The 1,424-nt window shown below is 36.4% G+C and overlaps 1 protein-coding gene across 1 annotated transcript; it reads right to left on the bottom strand.

Moving 5' to 3' along the window:
- Positions 1–72: 72 nt before the first annotated feature.
- FDP41_002974 (uncharacterized protein) lies at positions 73–1,380 on the bottom strand (the record flags this gene model as incomplete). The annotated part of the gene is made up of 1 exon (XM_044706227.1): positions 73–1,380. The coding sequence occupies one exon, from the start codon at positions 1,378–1,380 to the stop codon at positions 73–75; it is 1,308 nt and encodes a 435-aa protein (XP_044562732.1).
- Positions 1,381–1,424: the final 44 nt, after the last annotated feature.

Raw genomic sequence — 1,424 nt, 5'->3', positions numbered from 1 at the left:
AGAAACATTCGTTTGGGGTTCCTGACCTGGGATACGAGCTTGTGTTGTTGGACAACAAAAAAACTTCCTCATTTACAATGCTTCGTTTCTATCCAAGTACAAGTCCAACTGATCCAATTGATCATCGGTGGCAAATTCCGAGAGCACCATATCGACCAATTTGAAATTACCAGCCACAGCATCAATCAAAGGCTGATTGTTCTGAATGAATGTATCTTCCAGATACAACTTCCTCAAAGTATGATTATTCTTGACAATTCTCACCAAAGCATCCATACATTCATCGTCCACTCGTGTATTGAAAGAGAGATCCAACTCTGTGAGACAAGTATTCTCCACGAGAGCATCTGCCAATTCATAGACATCATCGTTTGAAATGTTCTTATTTTGCAAATTAATGGAACGAAGGAGTGGATTATTTCGTTTGAGCTCATCGGAAATGACTTTCACATTACCATCCTTAATTAATCGTTGAAGAATGATTAATTGTTGGCGTTCCTTCTCCTTTTTCAGTTTTTCAGCAGCTTCTTGTTCGAGTTTGAGTTGATGTTCTTCTCGTTTTTTCTTTTCTGTATTCTCAATTTGGGCAATTTGTTCTTCCATTTTTGCAATTTCTGATTTTGGTAAATACAAAGGATAAATATTCTTGACTCGTTCTTTCATGAGTTCAATTTCATAAGGTTGTAACAACTTTTCTGGATCTTTTTGTTTATCCAGAAGGAAATTCAAACTAGAGTTATATTCCGTTCGCTTCGATGTTTGATTGTGTTGTAAATCTTTTGCTTGTTTCAACTCGGATTTTAACAAAGTCACTAGATGCATTTTTGATTCCACATGTCGAATCCACTCTTGTAATTTTCCAGATTCATTAAATTCTGATAAAAGTTGTGTGAGTTGTGAAGAGAGAGATGCTCTTTCCTCTTCAATTTGTTGTTTCAATTTTCGTTCTTCTTCCTCCTCTAAAAGTTTCTTTCGATGCAGTTCTTCTGCTTCTCTTCTCTTAGTTTCTTCGAGTTGTTTTAATTCTAAATCTCTTTGAATTCGTTCTTGTTCGAGTTGAAGAGCTTTTTCTTTTTCGATGCGCTCTTGCTCGAGACGAGCTTGTTCTTGCTCTTGTCTCAATTTTTCAAGAGCTTGTTCTTCTTGTTTTCTACGTTGTTGTAACAATAGTGCAGATTCAGAAAGATTCAACGTTTCAGTGTTGGAAGTTGTGACAGAATTTGATTCTTCTGTGGAGGTAGTAGCGGCAGTGACAACCATTGAAGGAGTTGTGACATTACTTTCTGTAGAATGATGATTGACAGTGGTAACCGATGAAGTTTCTTTTGTGTCATCATCGTCACTCAAATCTGAGTCATCACTTTCTAACATGGATTTCATTTTGGCTTCCAATTCTCGTTGTTTTTTCAATCTCTCTTCAATTT

This window comes from Naegleria fowleri (assembly GCF_008403515.1).
Source record: "Naegleria fowleri strain ATCC 30894 chromosome Unknown tig32, whole genome shotgun sequence".
NCBI lineage: Eukaryota > Heterolobosea > Eutetramitea > Acrasida > Naegleriidae > Naegleria > Naegleria fowleri.
This window is presented reverse-complemented; position numbering and strand designations above follow the sequence as displayed.